This window comes from Populus nigra, chromosome 13 (assembly GCF_951802175.1).
Source record: "Populus nigra chromosome 13, ddPopNigr1.1, whole genome shotgun sequence".
Classification (NCBI taxonomy): Eukaryota; Viridiplantae; Streptophyta; class Magnoliopsida; order Malpighiales; family Salicaceae; genus Populus; species Populus nigra.
In genome coordinates this window covers 14,912,019-14,934,240 of record NC_084864.1, presented here as the reverse complement: position 1 = coordinate 14,934,240, position 22,222 = coordinate 14,912,019, and the positions used below count along the sequence as shown (strand labels likewise).

The 22,222-nt window shown below is 35.0% G+C and overlaps 4 protein-coding genes across 4 annotated transcripts in view; 2 read left to right on the top strand and 2 right to left on the bottom strand.

Annotated features, from left to right (window-relative positions):
• The window catches only part of LOC133670892 (disease resistance protein RGA2-like), a 36,506-nt gene extending 16,185 nt beyond the window's left edge, over positions 1-20,321 (top strand). The window contains exons 2-3 of the transcript XR_009834174.1: positions 20,020-20,069; positions 20,176-20,321. The gene's annotated coding sequence lies outside the window, so the exon portion shown is untranslated. The remainder of the gene's footprint in view (positions 1-20,019; positions 20,070-20,175) is intronic.
• LOC133670854 (disease resistance protein RGA2-like) lies at positions 1,951-9,466 on the top strand. Its single transcript, XM_062091449.1, has 3 exons — positions 1,951-3,991; positions 4,199-4,419; positions 9,149-9,466. Exons 1-3 carry the CDS (start codon positions 1,951-1,953, stop codon positions 9,464-9,466), a joined length of 2,580 nt encoding a protein of 859 aa, XP_061947433.1.
• LOC133670649 (protein DJ-1 homolog D-like) lies at positions 10,528-12,939 on the bottom strand. Its single transcript, XM_062091204.1, has 6 exons — positions 12,860-12,939; positions 12,544-12,693; positions 12,330-12,455; positions 11,493-11,933; positions 11,017-11,379; positions 10,528-10,912 (listed from the first exon to the last, which is right to left on the bottom strand). Exons 2-6 carry the CDS (start codon positions 12,607-12,609, stop codon positions 10,724-10,726), a joined length of 1,185 nt encoding a protein of 394 aa, XP_061947188.1. The 5' UTR covers positions 12,610-12,693; positions 12,860-12,939; the 3' UTR covers positions 10,528-10,723.
• LOC133670853 (protein DJ-1 homolog D-like) lies at positions 13,056-14,944 on the bottom strand. Its single transcript, XM_062091448.1, has 3 exons — positions 14,480-14,944; positions 13,992-14,354; positions 13,056-13,514 (listed from the first exon to the last, which is right to left on the bottom strand). Exons 1-3 carry the CDS (start codon positions 14,942-14,944, stop codon positions 13,326-13,328), a joined length of 1,017 nt encoding a protein of 338 aa, XP_061947432.1. The 3' UTR covers positions 13,056-13,325.
• Positions 20,322-22,222: the final 1,901 nt, after the last annotated feature.

Sequence of the window (22,222 nt, the reverse complement as noted above, 5' to 3'; positions counted from 1 at the left end):
TATTAAAAGGTAGAAAAAAAACATATAATTTTAATGGTTAAATTTGTCAAACTTGTAAATTAAATAAGCTGAACTGGTTTATTTTTTTCGCCTCATAAAAGGCGAAAAGAAACCAATTATGAAATTAAAAATTCCCGATTAATTTAGTATTTATGGATGAAAAAAAAACTAATTTAAAAAAGTTAAACCTGCTAAACCAACAAATTAAATCAATCAACCAAACATGTGAATAGACCTATGGACTTTATAAGGTTTAATAATATAACTTTTTTCTAAAACTATTTTTTTTTAATTATATGAGAAGAAAATAGATGATAAAAAAAATTAAGTTCAATTAAAAAAAAAACATTCCACCAAACTCATAAACCAGGGCAACCAGGGTTACTCTAACAAACCCACAAACCATGTTAACCTTATAGAAAGGTAAGATAAAAAGAAATAAATTATGAAACCAAATTCTTAATCATCTCAATATTAAAAGATAAAATTGACAAAAACAAATTTGAAAAAACAATCATGACAAAAATTCAAAAACATAAAGAAAAAAGAAAAAAAGTAAAACACTGTGGGTTGCTATTGTCATTCACTGTGCAATGTGTGGGGGGGAACCATGGTTTTTTCATACCCTTTAATTTTTGTTACTTTATAAAATTTAATAACATGACTTTTCTTTAAAATTATTTTTTAACTATATGAGAAAAAAATAGACTATAAAAAAAGTTAAGTTCAATTAAAAAAAAAAGAAGACAAACACCAAACTCATAAACCGGGGCAACCGGGTTTACCTTAACAAACCCGTAAACCACATTAACCTCATATATATAAAAAAAGAAGCAAATTACAAAGCTAAATTCTTAATAATGTCAATTTTAAAAGATGAAATCAATAAAAATTCAAAAGAAAAAGCAAAAGAAAAAAAAGAAGCAAAATACTATGAATTACTATTGTAATCCACAATGTAATTAGGAGAACAATGGTTTTTCTTATATCCTTTAATTTTTGTTACTTCATAAAGTTTAATAACATAGTTTTTCTCTAAAATAATTTTTTTAACAATATGAGAAAAAATAGAATAAAAAAATCAAGTTCAATTAAAAACCCACCAAATCTATAAAATGTGACAATCTATGTTACATCTACAAACTTACAAATCATGCTAATCTCATAGAAAGAAAAGTAAAAGAAAAAAAATTATAAAACTAAATTTTCAACCATTTTAATATTAACAAAAATTAAAAAAAATTTAAAAATAGTTATATATATATATATATATATATAAACCAATGTAAAAAAACATTGTAACAGTAGAATACTTTTTCCATGTAATTTAGCTTTTCTTTGTAATAATGGGTGACTGTGTACCTTTCCCATGCCTGCTGATTCGTAAATGACGTCAATTATATGAATACTCCATCACATAAATAAATAAAAAACTATTTACAACGAATAGCATCCCAGGTAGCCATTCATAATTTACAACGACAAATATAGCAAGCAAAAAACTATTTAGAAGCTACAATCTCTGTGTTGCTTTCAACTTTTTTTTCTTAATTTTCTAATTTAGTATATTTTATATATTATTGAATTGTTGTATTTTACTTTTATAATACGTCTAGTAGAATATTTACATCTGCTTATGAAAAACTTACAAAAAAGGAGAACATTGATAGTTTGATTCATTTGTCAGTTCTTGATTCATCAAACTCTTCCAAATTCCCCAAATGAGTTCGAGCATGTGTGGCCAATATTCCATGGGAGAAGCTACAACGCAATTGCATAACTCTAAATTATTAGCAACTACTTGTAAATTTATTCTTTTTGACTTTTCGTCCCTTAATTTTATGATCAAGAAGACTTAACGACTTCTCCTCTCCACTCAGAAAGCGGAACTCCACTCTTATCTCAATCATTTTTTCCTATCAAACACTTCCCCCCTCACTCAATAAGAAAATGGCAGAAGCTTTTGCAGCCGAGATTGCAAAATCCCTTTTAGGGAAGTTAGGCTCTTTTGCTGTTCAAGAATTTCGTTTGGCATGGGGCTTTCAAGATGACCTTGCACGTCTTGAAGAGAGATTGAAAGCCATCAACGCGGTGCTGTCCGATGCTGAGAAGCAACAATCCAAGAATGAGAGGATTCGGCTCTGGCTCCAAATGCTCAGAGAAGTCTTGTATGATGCAGAGGACGTGCTGGACGAAATCGAGTGCGAAACTTTGCAAAGGCAGGTGGTGAAAACTAAAGGGAGCACCAGCAGAAAGGTACAACACTTCTTTACGAGTTCTAATATGAATGCATTCCGTTTAAGAATGGGTCATAATATAAAGAAGATCATAGAAAGACTAGCTGAGATTTCAGCTCTTAAGTCTGACTTCAACCTCAGCGAGCAGGCTATTGATTGTAGTCATGTCTTGCATGAGGAAACAAAGATGAACCGATCCTTTGATAGCTTTTCCGGTCTTATCGGAAGAGATGAAGACAAAGAACGCATCATCAACCTTTTAATTGCACCTTTTAAGGTTGGTGATGCACATCCCCTTGTCCTTCCGATAGTAGGAATGGGAGGCTTGGGGAAGACATCTCTTGCCAAATCGGTGTGTGATGATGAGATTGTAAACACTCATGATTTTGATCTGAAGCTGGAGGCATGTGTTTCAGATGATTTTTGCTTGAAACAAGTGGTGCAAAAAATTATTAAATCTGCAACTGGGGAAAGATGTGCGGATTTGGATGAGGGTGAACTTAATAAAAAACTTGAAGAAATTTTGAATGGTAAGAAATACTTGCTTCTTTTGGATGATGTTTGGAATGAAGAAGCTCAAAAATGGTTGTTGTTGAAGACTTTGTTATCAAAAGGGGCTGATGGAAGTAAGATTATAGTAACTACCCGTAGTCTACGTGTTGCTGAGATTATGGGTACTGTTGCTGCGTACAACCTAAGTCTTCTTGGTCAAGAGGACTGTCTGTCGTTGTTTTACAAGTGTGCATTCAAGGAAGGGGAAAAGGAGTTGTATCCAAATTTGGTTGGAATTGGGAAAGAAATAGTGGAAAAATGCAAGCAAGTTCCTCTGGCAGTGATTAACTTGGGGACTCAACTGTATGGCAAGACTGATGAAAAAGAGTGGAAATCGGTGAGAGACAGTGAGAAGTGGGAAGAAGAGGGAGATGGTATTTTACCTGCCTTGAAAATAAGCTATCAAAGACTGCCGACTCACTTGAAAAGATGCTTTCTTTATTGTTCGGTTTTTCCAAAAGATTACCCGTTCATAGATCTCCTTTTGGTGCAAGTTTGGATGGCACATGGGCTCATTCTTCAATCACCAAATCCAAATGAGAACTTGGAAGATGTCGGCTTGCGTTATGTGCGCGAGTTGATCTCAAGATGTTTCTTCCAAGATTATGAGGTTATGTGGTTTGCAGCTACCTTTAAAATGCATGATTTAATGCATGATCTTGCATCATCATTGGCTCAAAACCACCATATTGCCAAAACTACCCGTCATTTGTCAGTTCTTGACTCTGATTCATTTTTTCATAAAACTCTCCCCAAGTATTCAAATGAGTTCCACCATGTGCGGTCAATAGTCTTTGCAGATAGTATGGTGGGGCCTACATGCAAAACAGATTTTGAGAAATCTTTGTCGGAATTTAAGCATTTGCCATCTTTGGAATTATTGGAAGATTCTGAATTTGAGGCTTTTCCGGAGGGGATTGGCGCCTTGAAACATTTGAGATATCTCCATTTTCATTGGAGCACAAAAATGAAAAGACTCCCAAAATCTATTTTCAAATTACAAAACTTGCAAGCTCTGGTTTTAGGTTTTGGATTAGAAGTGCTGCCCAAAGATGTGAGGTACATGATCAGCCTTAGATTTTTATATGTAATTACTAAGCAGAAGCGGTTGCCAGAAGGTGGGATTGGGTGTTTGGAGTGTCTTCAAACTTTAATCATCTTTGAGTGTGAAAATCTAGAAAATTTGTTTGAAGACATGCAAGGTCTTAAAAGTCTTCGAAAATTGATTATTATTAGCTGTGGAAGCTTGATTTCTCTGCCTCGAAGCATAAAATGCTTAACTACTCTGGAAGAATTTGGTATTATTGACTGTGAAAAACTTGATTTGATGACAATAGAAAAAGAAAAAGAGGAAAAAATTCAACCTCTTTTCCTTTCCCTTTGTATTGTAATATTTGCAATGTTACCAGCAACTCTTGCTTTACCAGAACAACTTCTTCAAGGATCTGCAGAATCTTTACAAACATTTATTATCAAAGACTGTCCAAACATTAGAGAAATGCCAGATTGCATCAGTAATTTAAAGAAACTTCAAAATCTTGAGATCATTGATTGTCCAAGGTTGAGCGAAAGGTGTCGAAGGGGAACAGGAAAAGATTGGCCCAAGATCGCACATATCCCTAAAATCAAGGTTGATGATGATGACAGTGGTGAAGAAAAATCTGGTTAGGTACGAGTGACGAGTATTTAAATCTATGATAGTTAGTTTCACATTTTTATCCATTCTTCAATCCCTTTTTTTATCTTTTAAATTCCTTGGCTAGCTGTGTGTGATGATTTGTCATTAATAAATTAATAAACATTTGGTTGTTCTGATTTATTGGCTTGCCTCTTTATCTTATTCAACTTATCTTATTTAAAATATTGTGTGTGATCATTTAAATAATTATGCTTAACATATAAATTCGTCCCTACTAAACAAACTAAAAGCTGAAGTTGAGAGGAGAAGGAGCAAGCTACTTGTCTCTAATAATACAACAATCATCAAGAAAATTACTTGATCTAATTGAGTTAATCACCCGGATTATGTATTTAGCTTATTAATTTTTAATTGAGTAAAAATCTAGCTTAATAATTTTTTTGTTGTATAAATAATTTTTAATTTATTTAATTATATAAATGTATAAATTTTTTAAATTCTATTTGAGATTTATTTATGTATAAAAACAGGTAAAAATCTGCAAATATACTTTTTTTAAAAAAAAATATTTGTTGAGGGTTAAATAGCTAGATATTCTTTCATCTCTTGTGTACTTCCACTCCCTCCCTCCATTGGATTTTATAGTTAAAATATTTTCAAACTCCATCTCTAAAATATACTTTTTTATATATAAAATTATTAACTTTATCATTAATAATTGATTAATATTCTCATATCTTCGTATTAAGTAATACTCTAAAAAGTATAGGAAAAATACTGTAGCTTTCCCCACGCCTTTTACACTTTCCTCTTTTTTTTGTTTTTTTTCTGTTTGTTCTTTTTTTTTGCTTTCTTTTTTCTTTTTTCTTTTTTCTTTTTTTTCCACATTGTTTTTATTTTTTCCCCTTTTCTGGGCTTTACATTTTTTTCCCAAGATTGCCTTTTTTTGTGTTTTTTTAAAAAATTATCTTTGTCGATTTTTTTTTAATATTGAATTAGTTAAAAATTTAATTAGTTTTTTTCCTTATATAATACTCTAAAAGGCATGGGGAAAGTATTGCAGCTTTCGCCATGCCTTTTACACTTTCCTTTTTTTTTGTTTTTTTATTTTTTTTATGTTTTTTTCCCATATTTTTTTTCTTATTTTGGGCTTTACATTGTTTTTTTTTTCAAGATTGTCTTTTTTTTTTTAATATTGAATTGGTTGAAAATTTAGTTTTGTTGTTGTTTTTCTTAAAAAATTATGAATTACTATAATGTTTTCCTACATGATTTTTTTTATTTTATTTTTATGATTTTTTTTCAAAATAATTTTTATCGATTTTGTTTCATATTTTTTTCTTTAAAATACTATGGATGGTTATAATGTTTTTTCACATTCAAAGGGAAAACGGGAAAAAAATTTACAGATTATGCCTCTGCCAGCCACCCCTGCATGCAAAAAGCTTTATTTCCTTCTCTCTCTTTTTTCTAGCACAATATGCATTATACTTGAAGGGTTTTATTAATGATTTGTTTTGATTTAGATAAACAAAACCAGTGGATTCAACAATTATGTGGGCATTTAGTCGAAGATTTTAAGTGGGGATGTTAACATAAAAATTGTAAAGACAAGTTCGAAGATAAAATAAAGGTTGAATAATAACTATGTTATTTCTAGAAGATACATAATTATTATGAGAATTTAAAGATTAAAATTAAAAAAATATTTGAAGCTTTGGAGGAGTTATGAATCTATCACATCCAAAAATGTGTTATGTGATATTTCTTACAATAATCTATTATAGTAAAAACTCTCGTCAATTAAGGATATTAAATTATCAAAGTAATTAAAAACAAGTATTATTACAAAGTGAAACTTTATGCCATTAGCAATTTACTTTCCCCACGCCTTTTACACTTTCCCCATTATTAATATATTATATTATTATAATTATTATATTATATTATAATTATAATTATAATTATAATTATAATATATTATATTATATTATAACATATACTAAAAAGTAAATGAAACGCTTAACTGTCTTTTTTTTTATTTTTTTTGTTTTTTTAATGAATTTTTTTGTTTGATTTAATTTGTTATTGTTAATTTTTTTTTATTTAGTTATCAGACTTTCATAATACGGATCTCGGGTTTGATGGGTTAACCTAGTTTGACGAGTTAACCCAGATTTTTTTCTTTTTAATTAATTTTTTTTGTTTAGTTTAGTTTGTTAATGTTAACTTTCTTTCTATTTAGTTATCAAACTTTCATGATATGAATTCTGGGTTTGACGGGTTAACCCAGTTAATTCTCGATAAACCCGTCAATTGTTTTTTCCTATTTAATTATCAACCTTTCATGACGCAGATCCCAGATTTGACGGGTTAACCCAATTAATTCAGATTTTTTTTCTTTTTCTTCATTAGTTTTTTTTTCATTCTGTTGGTTTTTTTTCTTTGTTTTTTTTATTTTAATTAATCTATTTAATTATCACATTTTTATGACACGACCTTACAGCCAAACGTACATCCAAGGCTATTGCGTTTGGTATTGCAGTCAAACCCACTTAAACTTGGGTCATGCAAGTTTAATGTTATTATTAATATTATAAATATTAACCTTAGATCAGGCGTTGCAGCCAAACCCAAGACTCTTGGGTGTAGCTTTGCAGAAAGACCTAACACTTTTAAATCTTAGCTTTTTTTGATATTTTTTATGTAAAAAAAATAACTCGTGGCATCGCGCGGGTCACGTAACTAGTACATTGCTATTAATTGTGTATTTTTTATATTTTTAAATCTAAATAAAATTAATTAGCATCATCATTACTATCATAATTGAAAACTCCTGAGAAAGTACGCAAGATAGGATAGAACATGATCATCTTTGATCTCTGATGCATCTTATATTCTGAGAAAGACATCGCTTGCTTTTCTACAAGGGTTGTATTATGCTATTGTGCTATAAGAATCTTTCCAAAGTAAAAGATTTGATGACCATCGTACATTCGTTCCTTCAATCACCACAAAGTAAAGGATAAATTTTTTATTGTTTTTTTATTTGATTATTTTTTCTCTGGCCATGTTCGAAAGAAAATATTTTAAGACTAGTTTGGGCCATGACCCAAACACTACTGGGCCCATAGCCTATTAAAACTCTTAAAAATTCATAAATCCAATATCCCAGCAAAACCTTGAAAAACTCTCACCGTTACCTTTTTTGTATGGTTTTATTGCATGTAGGGTGATTGAGAGTATAATAGTGTGATTATATTTTAAAGTTTTTTTTTTTAAAAAATGTATTAAAATGATTATTTTGATATTAGTATATTAAAATGATTAGAAAGCATTAAAAAATATTAATTTTAAACAAAAAAAATTTAAATATTTTTAGAAGTGTTTTTAAAATACAAAAACAAATAGGGCCTACATAATCAAATAAGTTAAGAACGTACTTGATTTGTTAAACAATATTTCCCCTCTTCAGCAGCTTGAGATTTTTGTATATAAGTAAAGATTAAGTAATAATATCAAGGGTGGAATTATGGTTCCACTCTAATTTAATTTAAATTAAAATGATATAAAAAAATCAAAAAAAAATTAATTCATATCAGTATATTAAAAAAAATCAAGACAAATTTAATTTAAAGTAAAATAAATTTTAGAAAATTAAAATTTCTAAAACATACATATAAAATACAAAAATAAACAAGTTATTACTCTGCTACGCAGCTGTAATGCACTCATAATAAGAAATTGATTTGTAGGCAATAATTGACGAAAAAACAACTGTTTGCTCTGTTTGGTCTTCGCAAAAGTTAGGAAGTGCACCGGCTAAGCTCCTTTAATAAAATGGGTGCATTTAGTAAAAACACGTAAATTCCACCAAAAAGAACTTTTAAAATTAAAATACATTTCAATGGTCAAAGATAAGGGTACATGCCAAAGACAATAATTCATACACATGTTAGAAAACAAATGGTCATTCTAAAAATAAATATTTATTTAAGATAATTATCTTTAGAAAGTAAATAAAAATCAATAATACAGTATATTTCTCAACAAATTCAATATTAAATATTAAAATTAAGAAGAAATAAATTAAAAGAGCAAAAAAAAAAACATATCATATCGGTGAGTAAACTTGTCAAACCTATGAATCGGGTAAGCCGGGCTAGTACGTCAAACCTGTGAACTGAGTAATGGACTCCACTAGGATTATAAAAAAAAAATCTATTTTTTTATTTAACTACAAATACCAAAAATAGATGATTATAAAATCAAACACAATCTCAATACTGAGATGTTTTCTAGATTAAGATAACCTCATAAAATACAAAACGAAACTAATTATGAAACTAAATTCCCAATTAATTTAGTATCTAAGGATGAAAAAAAATTTTAATTTAAAAAAGTTAAACTTATTAGACCCGCGAACCAAGTCAATCAACCAAACCTGTAAATAGGCCCATGGATTTTATAAAGTTTAATAACATAACTTTTTTTGAAACTATTTTTTTAACAATATGAGAAGAAAATAGACGATAAAAAAATTAAATTCAATTAAAAAAAAACTCGATCAAACTCGTAAACTAAGGCAACCGGGATTACCCTAACAAACCCGTAAATCATGCTAGCTTTATTGAAAGATGAAATAAAAAGAGACAAAATATAAAGTCAAGTTCTTATGTAAAAATGTTCTAAACTGATATCATTGGCTCTGCTGGAACAGGTTCAGTATCTTGTAACACGATGGGGAACAGACCCGAACTCACTTGGTTGTTACTCTTATGATCTGGTTGGAAAGCCTGAAGATTCATATGAGAGACTCCGCGCACCCTTGGCCAATCTCTTCTTTGGAGGAGAAGCAGTTAGCATGGAGGACCATCAAGGATCTGTGCATGGAGCATACTCAGCTGGAATTATGGGTGCCGAGAGCTGTCAAAGACACCTATTAGAGAGACTTGGCTACTTCGATAATCTCCACCTAGTCCCTTCTAGAGGTGCAATCCATGATGCTACATTTCCTCTCCAAATCTCAAGGATGTGAAATAATTTATCCACAGGTAAATAGGCATCATTCTCTATGTTGGTCTTGCTAAACTTGAGAAGCATATGTAGTATGCTGATATTTCGTTCTAGTTGCAGAACTTGAACAAGAACTTCTCTACCTTTTATTTTATCATCCTCAACGTTGAGTCTCCATTCGCTTGTTTTTCGGTACAAAATACATCACATGTGCACATTGATCAAACTCTCATTAGTGCAGCAAGGATAGTTTTAGCATTTGAAACAACCTTAAGGACTTAGGCGGCACAGCAAAGCCCTGTGTGGCCTCTGACTGGCTTGTATGATTGCATTAAGTATTCCACCAGCTCAGTCACTGTATTATCTCACTGCTAAACACTCTTCAGCCTGGCTTCCAGGGATAAGAAGGGTATCATAAATTTAGACGTTCATAGGAAGCTGTTAGTTTGAGAACATGACCTAGCCTTTCTCTGTAAACTATGCAAGCCATCCACTCATGCACTGCAGTTGAGCATAAGCCCTCAACCTTCTTATTCCGGCAACACTGCATCGACATGGCACCTAAGATCTTGAAGGGATTGAAAAAGGAATGTTTCCCTTGTTATCTTCAATGACACCTGACAAGAAGGGGCGGATTGAAGAAGCAAGGATTCTTATAGTAACCAGACACATTTTTGTCAAGCCATATTAATTTACCCCACAGAGGAACGAAATCCTTTTATCCGAACTTGTTATCTTGCCTCCCAATGCCATCACAAATAGCTGGAAGATCTCAGGATGCCCCTTGTATGAAGCCCTAGAAATATTGCTGACATTAACAACGAATTCATCTCCATATAAGCTTCCTCACCTCCCTCCATCTCCTCTTTGGATACCTGAACAAGCTGAAGATTTCTATTTCTCTCTTTGGATACAAAAATCTCTCTATCCTTTATTTAGATTTGGATAGATGAAAGCGGATCTCATTGGAATCGGATTTGCGATTCTAAGTTCAACCCAATGGGTGTCAGCATCAATGGGCACATGGTTTCATGGAAGGGGCACTCGGCCATCACTGATTCGCACGACCAACAATCCTAAGAGTTGTTGCTTTGAACAATATGAAAGTCTATTTTTTCCACAGGCAAAGATGAACACAAGTGACAAGGATTCCAGTAACAGATATGGAATCCATGTGTTATTTGATACAAGATGGGTTTCTAGACCCAAACATGCATGGTGTCTGCATCGGTATGTTATTTGAAATAAGATACAGGCACATTATTTAACATTGTAGCAGCTAAAATGACACTTGAATACCAAGTAAGGCCATCAATTGAGAGAGAAACTCAGGGTGCCCTGGCCAAGCAGCTCCGGTAACCAAGTTTTCATCAGTGTAGCAGCGATCTATTGGATCAGGTTCTAGCCATGTTGCCCCTCCCAAGACAACATTCAGCTTCACCGTAGGGTATGCAGTACATTTTCTACCCTGCAAACGTGATTCGCATTGAAGATTATAAGCCATGGGACATGTGATAGCATAGTATTTGTAAGTCTATGAACAGGCTTCCTCACAAGACAACAGGAAACTACCTTAAGAACTCCAGCAGCAGCTAAGATCTGTTGCCCATGGCAGATGGATGCAACAGGCTTCCTCGATTGCATAAATTCTTTCACCAAGGCAATCACTGTCTCATCCAGTGCCAAGTATTCTGGAGCCCGGCCTCCAGGGATGACGAGAGCATCATAACTAGAGGCATCCAAACCTTCATAGGAAGCAGTTAAAATGAAATTATGGCCTGGCTTCTCACTGTAAGTTTGGTCACCTTCAAAGTCGTGGACTGCAGTTGGGCAGATATCCCCAGCCTTTTTCTTGGGGGAAACCGCATCAACATGGCACCCAAGAGCTTGAAGGGACTGAAAAGGAACAGTTACCTCATAATCTTCCATGAAATCCTGCAAGCAGAAATAAAAGAACAAAGGATTCTTAGTAAACAAGGAAAACATATGTTTCCTCAAGCTTGATAGTAAGAGACAGGTAGTAATTGTATTAGAACAATAGAACTTACCCCGCAGAGAAACAGAATCCTTTTATCTGAACCAGTTACCTTGCCTCGTAGTGCCTTCACAAAAAGCCGAATGTACTCAGGATGAGCCCTATATATAACTCCAGTGATGATATTGCCATCAGCGACGCTATCCTTCCTGGTTTTGGGTTCAATCCAATGAGCACCAGCATCGATGAGCACAGGTCCCAGAGCATGGAGTGCAGTGCACTTCCGACCTTTTACCGAGCCAGCAGCTGCCAAGATCAATTGTCCATGACAGATAGAGCCAATCGGCTTTCCTGAGTCGGAAAACTTCCTCACACAATCTAACACGGATTCATTTATGGCAAGATATTCTGGAGCCCTGCCTCCTGGTAGAAGCAGCCCGTCATATTTCCTAAAATCAACTTCATCGAAGTTCGCATTGAGACTAAAGTTGTGTCCACGCTTCTCTGTAAAAGTCTACGGTAAGTGAAGTTCCAAAAACACATATCAGAGCTAGGGAAATGAGTGGCTGTACTATATTTGCCAACAGAACACATCAAAAAGGGAGCTCAGTTTACACATTATGGACGTAAAATGATCATCATAATAACTATTATATCTTTAACACTGGGCACAACCCATCACAAAATCATTATCATTCCCACCACAACCACTATCGCCATCAATTCAAGATCATCACTAATACATCTTCTACCATTACTCCAGCATCCATATCAGAAGACAAACAATTAAACAGAACCAAGTCGGAGTTGCAAGTAACTAAATTTGGATACATTTTATATCCAAACAAATAATATTTTTATTAAGAAATGGATATTGTAAGAGATTAACATAAAATGAGAGAGAGGAGACCTGATAGCCATGATAGGCACCAGAGTCTTGAATTGCAGTGCGGCAACAATCACCAGCTTTCTTGCCAGGACAGACAGCATCAACTGCTATTCCATAAGCCTGCAAGGCTTGAAATGGAACCATAGCCTGCAAAACATAAAAAACCCAATCATTTGAAGACTTCAAGGGGGAAAACAACTCCAAAATGAGAAAGATAAAAATGAAAGCAACCCACCTCATAATCTTCCATGAAATCCCCACATAACAATAAAACTTTCTTCTGTGGCTTGCAATTAGCCATTGCTGATGCTAAAAAATAAGACTTAAGCTTTAGCTTTGTTTATTGCTATCATCTCTCAAGTGGAGTTTCGTGCTTTTATAAAGACTGCAAGTGCAAGAGAAACGGATTCTTTATCTCTCTTTGTTATCGTTGACAAAAAATGTACTGTAACTCTCTTCGTTAATGTTGGATCAATGCACATGGCAACCAATAAAAATATTTAATGGGAGCTTTGTTATTGTTGGACTAGATCGCATTGAGACTAACTCACCTACTTGTTATCGCGATCAGCATGATCTTTGAGGTGATTTCATCCACTTTTTTCCACATCATTAATGAAATGACCCGTTCTTTGTGTCTACGATTATTCATATTATAAGCAAAATCCCCTGCCAATAAAATAACCAACATATCTTCACCATTCCGTGTTCAAAATCAAATTCAAAATAATGAGTTAGAATTGCAAGTGCAAGCAAAATTCCACATCCTTTATAATCAGGCCACATGATTCATTCACAGCACCCTATGGATAGGTCATCACTCATTTCCCACAACCAACAATCCAGAAAGTCACTTGTTTGCATGGTATAGAAGTCTATTTTCGGCTCAGGCAAACCGCATACAAGTGACAAGGATCCATGTGATACAAGATGGATTCCTAGACCCAAACATGGAAACCGCATACATCCCCATGTTATTTGATATAAGATACAAGCATACTAGTTACATGAAAATAGCTAAAATGACACTCGGATGCCAAGTAAGGCCATCAACTGAGAGACGAACTGAGGGTGCCCTGGCCAAGCAGCACCTGTAACCAAGTTTTCATCAGTGTAGCAGCGATCTATTGGATCAGGTTCTAGCCATGTTGCCCCTCCCAAGACAACATTCAGCTTCACAGCAGGATATGCGGTACATTTTCTTCCCTGCAAAGATGATTCATATTAGCGATTATACAGCCTGACACATGAAATAGCATAATATTTGTAATTCTATGATCAAGAGAAGTACGTTCCAAATATAGAAGATAAAAGGGCCCTTGAAAACAATTCTCATGGAACTTTAAATATGATGATCGAGGAGTTTGAATTTCTCATGTGAAGATATAAGCCATGAGCAGTTGCATATGAAATTCTACAGAGCTAAATCTAATAAAAAAAGGCACCTAGTCCGAGTTAAAGTTTGAACAGGGAAAGACAGGAGTATAATTTTCAATGTTAAAAGATGCATGGTAAAATTAATGTTTAAGCATTTCCATGTCTCCTTGAATGTTCATTGATGGCAGTTTTTCTAACAAACAAAAACATGTGCACACAACTATAAATTAGTTGCATTTGCACATATTCTAGGTGCGTTATGTGAAGAAAATACACCACATTCCTCGCAAGACAACACAAAACTACCTTAAGAACTCCGGCAGCAGCTAAGATCTGCTCCCCATGGCAGATAGATGCAACAGGCTTCTTAGAGTGCATGAATTCTTTCACCAAAGCAATCACTGTCTCATCCAGTGCCAAGTATTCTGGAGCCCGACCTCCAGGAATGACAAGAGCATCATAATTTGAGGCATCCAAACCTTCAAAGCTTGCTGTTAGAGTGAAACTATGACCAGGCTTCTCACTGTAAGTTTGGTCACCTTCAAAATCATGGACTGCAGTTGGGCAGGTGTCCCCAGCCTTCTTCTTGGGGCAAACTGCATCAACATGGCACCCAAGAGCTTCAAGAGACTGAAAAGGAACAGTTACCTCGTAATCTTCCATGAAATCCTGCAAGCAAGAACAAAAGAAGCAAGGATTCTTAGCAACTATGAGACAACACATGTTTCATAAGCATGACCTCAGTCAATGGAAAAAGAAAAATTAAGAATTAAAAACAAATAATTAGAACTTACCCCACAGAGAAACAAAATTTTCTTATCTGAACCAGTTATCTTGCCCCCCAGTGCTCTCACAAATAGCTGGATGAACTCAGGATGCCCCTCATATGTAGCTCCGGTGATGATATTGCCATCAGCAACACAAGCTTTCATTGTTTCAGGTTCAACCCAATAAGCACCAGCATCAATGAGCACAGGTTTCACAGCAGGATATGCAGTGCATTTCCGACCTTTTACTGAATTTGCAGCTGCCAAGATCAATTGTCCATGGCAAACAGAGGCAATTGGCTTTCCTGAGTCAGAAAATTTCCTGACACAATCTAACACAGATTCGTTCATGGCAAGATATTCTGGAGCCCGTCCTCCAGGTATCACCAGCCCATCATATTTGCCAAAATCAATTTCATTGAATGTTGCATTGAATCCAAATGGAGTTGAATCCAAAAGCGGACTGTCTGTCGTTGTTTTACAAGTGTGCATTCAAGGAAGGGCAAATGGAGTTGAATCCAAATTTGTATGGAATTGGGAAAGAAATAGTGGCAAAATGCAAGCAAGTTCCTCTGGCAGTGATTAACATGGGGACTCAACTGTATGGTAGGACTGATGAAAAAGAGTGGGAATCGGTGAGAGATAGTGAGAAGTGGGAAGAAGAGGGAGATGGTATTTTACCTGCCTTGAAAATAAGCTATCAAAGACTGCCGACTCACTTGAAAAGATGCTTTCTTTATTGTTCCGTTTTTCCAAAAGATTACCTATTCGCAGATCTCGAATTGGTGCAATTTTGGATGGCGCATGGGCTCATTCTTCAATCATCAAATCCAAATGAGAAATTGGAAGAAATTGGCTTGCGTTATGTGCGCGAGTTGATCTCAAGATGTTTCTTCCAAGATTATGACGATAGGATTGCTGGAGCATTCTTTAAGATGCATGATTTAATGCATGATCTTGCATCATCATTGGCTCAAAATGAGTTTTCAATCATAAGCTCTCAAAACCATCAAATTTCCAAAACGACCCGTCATTTGACAGTTCTTGACTCTGATTCATTTTTTCATAGAACTCTCCCCAAATTCCCAAACAACTTCCATCAAGTGCGGTCAATAGTCTTTGCAGATAGTATAACAGACTTTGAGAAATGTTTGTTAGAATTTAAGCATTTGCGGTCTTTGGAATTAATGAAAGATTCTGAATTTGAGGCTTTTCCGGAGAGGATTGGCGCCTTGAAACATTTGAGATATCTCTATTTTGAGAACACCGCAAAAATAAAAATACTCCCAAAATCTATTTTCAAATTGCAAAACTTGCAAGCTCTGGTTTTAGGTTTGGGATTAGAAGAGCTGCCCAAAGATGTGAGGCACATGATCAGCCTTAGATTTTTAGATCTAACTACTCAGCAGAAGCGGTTGCCAGAAGGAGGGATTGGGTGTTTGGAGTGTCTTCAAACTTTACTCATTTTTCGAAGTGGAAAGCTAGAAAATTTGTGCGAAGATATGCAAGGTCTTAAAAGTCTTCGAACATTGGTTATTATTAGATGTAATAGCTTGATTTCTCTGCCACTAAGCATAAAATGCCTAACTACTCTAGAAGAATTATTTATTATTGACTGTGAAAAGCTTGATTTGATGACAATAGAAAAAGAAAAAAAGGAAAAAATTCAACCTCTTTCCCTTTCCCTTCGTATTGTAAAATTTGCATGGTTACCAGCAACTCTTGCTTTACCAGAACAGTTTCTTCAAGGATCTGCAGAATCCTTACAAACATTTCTCATCAAAAACTGTCCAAACATTAGAGAAATGCCAGTTTGCATCGGCAATTTAAATAAACTTCAAAATCTTGAGATCACTCGTTGTCCAAGTTTAAGCAAAAGATGCCGAAGGGGAACAGGAGAAGATTGGCCCAAGATCAAACATATATCTAAAATCAAGGTTGACGGTGATGACTATGGTGAAGAGACATCTCATGCAGGTAGCAGCAGCAAACCATATTTAAATCTATCATATTTCGTTTTACATTTTTATCCATTCTTCAATTCCTTTTTTCGTTTAAATTATTTTCCCTGAAAACAATATTAGCTTTGAAAAAAAAAAAAAGACTGACAAAACTGTTGTATTAAACTCAATCCATCTAGAAGGTCAAGGAAGGCAACCACCGACCAGCCGCCAGCCACCAGCCGCAGCCGCCAGCCGCCTTCACACCACCGTCCACAGCCGCCTTCACACTTGGAAAGGTTGAATTATCTTGTTTTAAATTCGTGTATAAATAGCAAGCTGAGCTTATGCTATTATGTGTGGGAGAGTAGAGAGAATAGAGAGAAACACTAGAGAGAAAGAGAGGGTGTGTATTGTTAAGCTTGTTGTAAGTTTATTTTGCTCCTGTAAGCTTTTGTTCTTGAAATAAAACTTTGTGTTTTATCCCCTTTGAGTGTTTCAAAGCCACCACCAGTGGTTCCTCCCACCAACAATTGGTATCAGAGCCCCGTTCGTCAGAAAACAGAAGTATTTTCTGGGATAGCCGAATTTTCAAAGTTGTCAAAAACAAGTTTTGATCATTCCACCGTGTAGATCTCATCCATACGAACTCACTGCCGCAAAAATCAGCTTGATCGGAGACGGAGGTAGCCCGCACGCGCCACCTGAAGATTCTGCACTGTTTGACCACGCGCAGACGACGCGCCCAGAGGTTGAAGACGAGTGGTCCACACGCGCGCCATATTCGCGCCGAGCTGAGCTTCCAAGCCGATCTCCGAGCCGAGCCGTGCGCCGAGCCGAAGAATATTCCCGAGAATATTCCCCTGTCGAGCTGAGCCGTTCTCCGCGCCGCATCCAAGCCGCGCCGAGCCGATAGAATATTCCACAGAATATTCCCGGTTCAACCCAGCGAACCGCCCGCCGTATAGAATTGGTTTTTGGACCGGTTCACCCATTTTCTGACCCGATTTCTACAAAGTCAGACCGGTTCCCGACTATTTCGACCATTCCGGATCGATCTACAGTGTCCGTTTTGCCAAATTCAACTCCCATAAGGAGATATAGTCATTAAAAGAGCAAAATGACTACAGAAAGTACACAAACACTCATCCCGAAGCTGACCAAAGACAACTATGATAGTTGGTGCATCAGATTAAAGGCATTGCTTGGTTCACAAGAGTGTTTGGAGATTGTACACTATGGTTATGATGAACCAGAGTCCAAAGAAGAAGAAGATGCTTTACAAGAGGCACAGAAGCAAGCCCTGAAAGTTAACAGAAAGAAGGACAACAAAGCAAAGACCATCATCTACCAAGGTCTTGATGAAGATACATTCGAGATCATAGCTTCCGCTGAAACATCACATGATATATGGGAGGCTCTCCAACAAAAGTACAAAGGTGCTGACAGAATCAAGAAGATTCGTCTTCAATCTTTGCGAGGTGAATTTGAGTTATTGCAAATGAAGTCCTCGGAGTCTATTTCTGATTATCACACAAGAATTATGGTGATAGTCAATCAGATGAGGAGAAATGGAGAAGCCATCATAGATTCTCGAATTACTGAGAAAATTTTGAGATCCCTAGATCCAAAATTTGATTTTGTTGTTGTCGCCATTGAAGAGTCCAAGGAAGTGGACAAGTTGACAGTTGATGAGCTTATGAGTTCTTTGCAAGCTCATGAGCAGAAGATTGTAAAGCGAAATGGAGATAAGGCCATCGAGCATGCCTTACAAGCAAAGCTGTCTCTCAAGGACAGATATGTGCAAGGGGAGACTTCAACAAGTGGATATACCACTCAAGCAGGAAGTCAACAATCCAGAGGAGGATTCCAGAGATTCCAAGGAAGAGGTTCTTGGAATACAAGTTTCAGAGGAAGAGGTGGTAGAAATACCACCAGAGGAGGCCAAATACAACAAGCATTCACTCCTAGAGGAAGAGGAGGCGGTTACAATAACCGTGATAAGAGAAATATCCAGTGTTATAGGTGCAATCAATTTGGGCACTATAGCACTGAATGTCAAAGGAAAGCTCCGTTGGAGATACATGAGCAAACCAACTATGCAGAGAAGGATGACAGAGAAGAAGCTGCATTTCTTGTCCAACAAGAACTTAGCGAGAAACAGGAAAATATATGGTATCTAGATACTGGAGCCAGCAATCACATGTGTGGCTACCGAGAGTTATTTGGTGATCTAGATGAGACCAAGCAAGGTCTAGTTACTTTTGGAGATACCTCAAAGGTTCCATTCAAAGGTAAAGGCAGCATCCCAATCAAGTTGAAGAACGGCGATTCCAGCTACATCGCCAATGTCTATTATGTCCCAGCCATAAAGCAGAACCTGATCAGCTTATGTCAACTTATGGAGAGAGGTTATACTTTTTACTCGAAGAATTGTCATCTAACAATTAGAGACAACAATGGGAGATTAATGGCCTATGTGAAAATGTCCAAGAATAGGATGTTTCCTTTGAACATCCAGTATGATGCAGCAAAGTGTTTGAGTGCCATCACCAACAGTGAAGAATGGCTCTGGCACCTGAGGCTTGGACATCTGAATTTCACGAGCTTGAAGATGCTAGCAAGCAAGAAGATGGTCAAAGGTTTGCCCCACATTGATCATCCAGATGAAGTCTGTGAGAGTTGTGTCCTCAGCAAACATCACAAATCCAGTTTTGCCAAAGAAGTCAACTGGAGAGCAAAGAGGCCACTGGAGTTAGTACACACAGATGTGTGTGGCCCAATAACGCCTATGTCGACTGGACAGAATAGGTACTTCCTCACTTTTATTGATGATTTTAGTAGAAAGACGTGGATATACTTTCTGAAGAGGAAGTCAGAAGTATTCAATTGTTTTAAAGATTTTAAAGCAATTGTGGAGAAGCAAAGTGGCTACATGATCAGAACCGTGAGATCTGATCAAGGTGGAGAATATACAGCAAATGACTTTGAAGCCTATTGTACACAACAAGACATCAGACATCAGACAACACCTGCGTATACACCACAGCTGAATGGTGTAGCTGAAAGGAAGAATCGCACGATTCTTGACATGGCAAGAAGTCTGCTCAAAGCAAAGAAGTTGCCCAAGCAATAACTGTAAAAAGCTTGATTTAATGACAATAGAAGAAGAAAAAGAGAAAAAAATTCAACCTCTTTCTCTTTCCCTTCGTATTGTACTATTTGCCAGCTTACCAGCAACTCTTGCTCTACCAGAACAGTTTCTTCAAGGATCTGCAGAATCTTTACAAACACTTATCATCACAGACTGTCCAAACATTAGAGAAATGCCAGATTGCATCTGCAATTTAAAGAAACTTCAAAATCTTAAGGTCATTTATTGTCCAAGTTTGAGCAAAAGGTGTCAAAAAGGAACAGGAGAAGATTGGCCCAAGATCGCACATATCCCTAAAATCAAGGTTGATGATGATGACAGTGGTGAAGAAACATCTCGTTCGGTACGAGTGATGAATATTTATATCTATCATAGTTAGTTTCACTTTTTTATCCATTCTTCAATTCCATTTTTTCCTTTTAAATTCTTTTCAGTGTTTATTTGACAAAAGCTCTTGTGTTTTGGAGGGGCAGGTTCAAGTGGAACTCCATCAGATTTAACCAGAGCAAAAGAACAAGACAAGGCATGTCGCATGATAAAATGCAAAGTTAACTAATTCATTCAGCAATTTAAATTTCTTTGAACTCAATACATCATTTTGAAATTCTATGTTTGTCTAATTTCTTCAGGTTTACTACTGTGAGGGTCCTGTCGGCTAAGATCTTCCAACAACAGTTTGTCACTTACGAAGATCAGCTTAAGGCTCGGAGTGTCTGCTTTGTGTAATTTCCTTGGCTAGCTGTGTGTGTTGATTTGTCATTGATAAATTGATAAACATTTTGTTGTTCTGAATTATCTTATTTAAAATATTGTGTGTGATCATTTAAATAATTATGCTTAACATATAAATTCGTCCTTCTAAACAAACTAAAAGCTGGAGTTGGGAGGACAAGGAGCAAGTTATTTGTCTCTAATAATACAACAGTCATCAAGAAAAAGAAAATTGCTGACCTAGTTAATTTCATGACCAGGCTTATATATTTAGCTTATTAATTTTGATTGAGTAGAGATCGAGTTTAATAAAAAAAATTTGTTGTATAAATAGTTTTTAATTTATTTAATTGTTTGTATAAACTTTTTAAATTCTATTTGAGATTTTTTTATGTAAAAACTGGTAAAATACACTTTTTTAAAAAAATAAAAATTTGTTGAGGGTCTAATAGCTAGAAAAGATATTCTTTCATCTCTTGTGTACTTCTGCTTCTTTCCCACCATTCTCCACTTGGTCAAATATGGGCAGCCATGATATTAACATATCCCTGTTTTCCAAGCCACAATTTCAATTGATATAAAATATAATGTATCAAATAAGTTAATAATGTATTTAATTTATTATATATTATTTCCCCTCTTCAACTTCAAATTTTAAGGATTAAATGTGTGTTCGGTATTGCGGTAGCTGTTGTGGTTGTGGTTGTGATTTGAAAAAAGTTGTTTTATAAAAAGTACTTTTAGTTAAGGTTAGTTTGAAAAAATAGGTGTTTGGTTAAAACTGTGGTTGGAATTGAGGTTAAACAAAAAGTAGTTTAATGTGTTTGGTTAAGAATGCTTTTGGAATTGAGGTTATAAAATAATTTAAAAAATTATATATTAACATTGATGGTTTTTAATTTAAATGTTATAGATTTAACTATTGTTATTACATCATAAAATAAATAATACTTTATATAAAATATTTTTTTATTGTTCCATTATAATATCTACAATTCCATCATATATGAAATACATCCGACAAGGACTATAATTTTTTTGGTTTATTAATCACGCAACAACATCAGGTAAAATATAATCAGGAACAAAATTGGAATTGCGATCAAATTCTGCAAATACTACGTCATCAAGCGATCTTTGTTTAATTTATGTAGTTTCATTGAATAATATTAAACACTAGTTTTTTGAATAAAATACAATTAAAAAAATAATAAAATAATTTTTATTTTTTATTTTATTAGATCAAACCTGTTTAAATACATTTTAAATTTTAGACCGGAACCGGTTCGGCAGAAATAGTGCAGCACGCGAACAGTGCAGCAAGTTGCACTATTCCTGCTAATTAATTAGGAACAGTGCAACATTCATGCTAATTAATTAGCAGGATGTGAGCTTGCAGCAGAAAGGCAGGAACGCGACGAGAGAAGCAGATAATTTCTGCTTCAACAAAACAATGTTTTCGACATAGTTAATAGTAGGATCCACGTATAAAAATCTTGATTTCATAACCAAATACTATATTTTCCTAACAAAGGCAACTGTAAACGCTTAGACAAACGGAAAGTAGATAATAAGTAGGGTGGAATCATAGCTTCTTGGTCAACTACTCAACAATTAAGGATTAAATCGATCGCTATCAGCAATTCAGTAAAGCTACTGGATACTTTTTGGTGTCTAGTTTTCCTAGCCTAGCAGGAACAATTGGTTGATAACTTTTGTGCATCTAATTATCCAACATGATTTTAATTCTATGGTTTCAGGGTGAATTAAATATCTAGTGTTCCTTTATAACCTCACTAGATTAGTGGTTATTGGATACAAATAAAGTAAATAAAAAAAAAACCGTGAAAAAACTCAAAAAATACTTTAAAATAAGTTTGAAAAATACTCATTAGACTCGAGTTATCAGACTCGAGCCCAATATACAACTAGAGGAAAAGAAGCTGGGCTCGGGCATAAAACTAA